The sequence below is a fragment of the Eimeria tenella genome, genomic scaffold, assembly GCF_000499545.2.
Source record: "Eimeria tenella Houghton genomic scaffold, Eth_scaff2756, whole genome shotgun sequence".
NCBI lineage: Eukaryota > Apicomplexa > Conoidasida > Eucoccidiorida > Eimeriidae > Eimeria > Eimeria tenella.
Genome location: NW_013542632.1, coordinates 668 through 1,633, shown reverse-complemented (window position 1 = coordinate 1,633; position 966 = coordinate 668). Strand labels below are relative to the sequence as shown.

At 63.6% G+C, this 966-nt stretch overlaps 1 protein-coding gene across 1 annotated transcript; it reads left to right on the top strand.

Moving 5' to 3' along the window:
* Positions 1–81: 81 nt before the first annotated feature.
* On the top strand, positions 82–774 carry ETH_00036435 (uncharacterized protein; the record flags this gene model as incomplete). Its single annotated transcript, XM_013375401.1, has 1 exon — positions 82–774. One exon carries the CDS (start codon positions 82–84, stop codon positions 772–774), a length of 693 nt encoding a protein of 230 aa, XP_013230855.1.
* Positions 775–966: the final 192 nt, after the last annotated feature.

Genomic DNA, 966 nt, shown 5'->3' with positions numbered 1-966 from the left:
CAGCAGCAACAGCAGCAGCAGCAACAGCAGCGGCAGCAGCAGCCAGTGTCCCCCTGGTGCCGAAGCCGCAGCAGCGAACGCATGCATTCTCCCCCGGCGACTTCCGCTCAGCAGCAGCAGCAGCAGCAACAACAGGGGTATCAGAAGCAACCTTCTCGCGCCCTGCTGCTGCTTCTGCTGCTGCTGCTGCACTTACAAATGGCTGCGACGGGGAGGGGCCCCCAGGGGGCCCCCCAGGAGGGGGGGCCCCCGTGGAGCTGCTGTACCCTTTTCGGTCTGTCTTTGAGTTGGCGCTGCACTTCTACCGCTCAGGCGTCTCTGCAGGTGTTGCTGCTGCTGCTGCTGCAGCAGGAGGAGACCCTTTTGCTGCTGCTGCACTTGTGGGCCTGCTCGGAGACGGAAGCAGCTTCTCAGACAGTGTTGTCCCCGGCATTTGGGCAGCAGCATTTTTTGCTGCTCTCGGCGGCCAGCAGCAGCCGGCAGAAGCTGCTGCTGCTGCTGCGCGAGCAGCAGCAGCAGCAGCAGCAGCATCCAACGACAGCCCTGCCCCTTGCCGCGCAATTGCTGCTGCTGATGCTGCATGCGAAGGAGACCCGCAGCAGCCATGTGTCTCTCCAGACAGGCCCGGCAGCAGCAGCAGCAGCGGCGGCAGCAGGCGCAACAGCAGGAGCAGCACAACCAGCAGCAACGGCAACACAACCAGCAGCAGCAGCAGCAGCAGCAGCAGCAGCGGATTCGAAGCAGCTTCGCCTGCCTCCAGTGCCTTTCCTCTAGTCCCCTTCTGCCCTCCTTTGTCCCGCTGTCTTCCGCAGCAGCAACAGCAGCAGCTTTGGTTCCCTGCTGCTGCTGCTGCTGTCAACGCAGGGCCATCTACAGGAGAACCAGCAGCAGCAGCAGCTGCTGCTGCTGCTGCTGTTGTGCCTTCACAGCACTTCTTAGGCGCTGCTTCCGGGGCCCCTTTGGGGA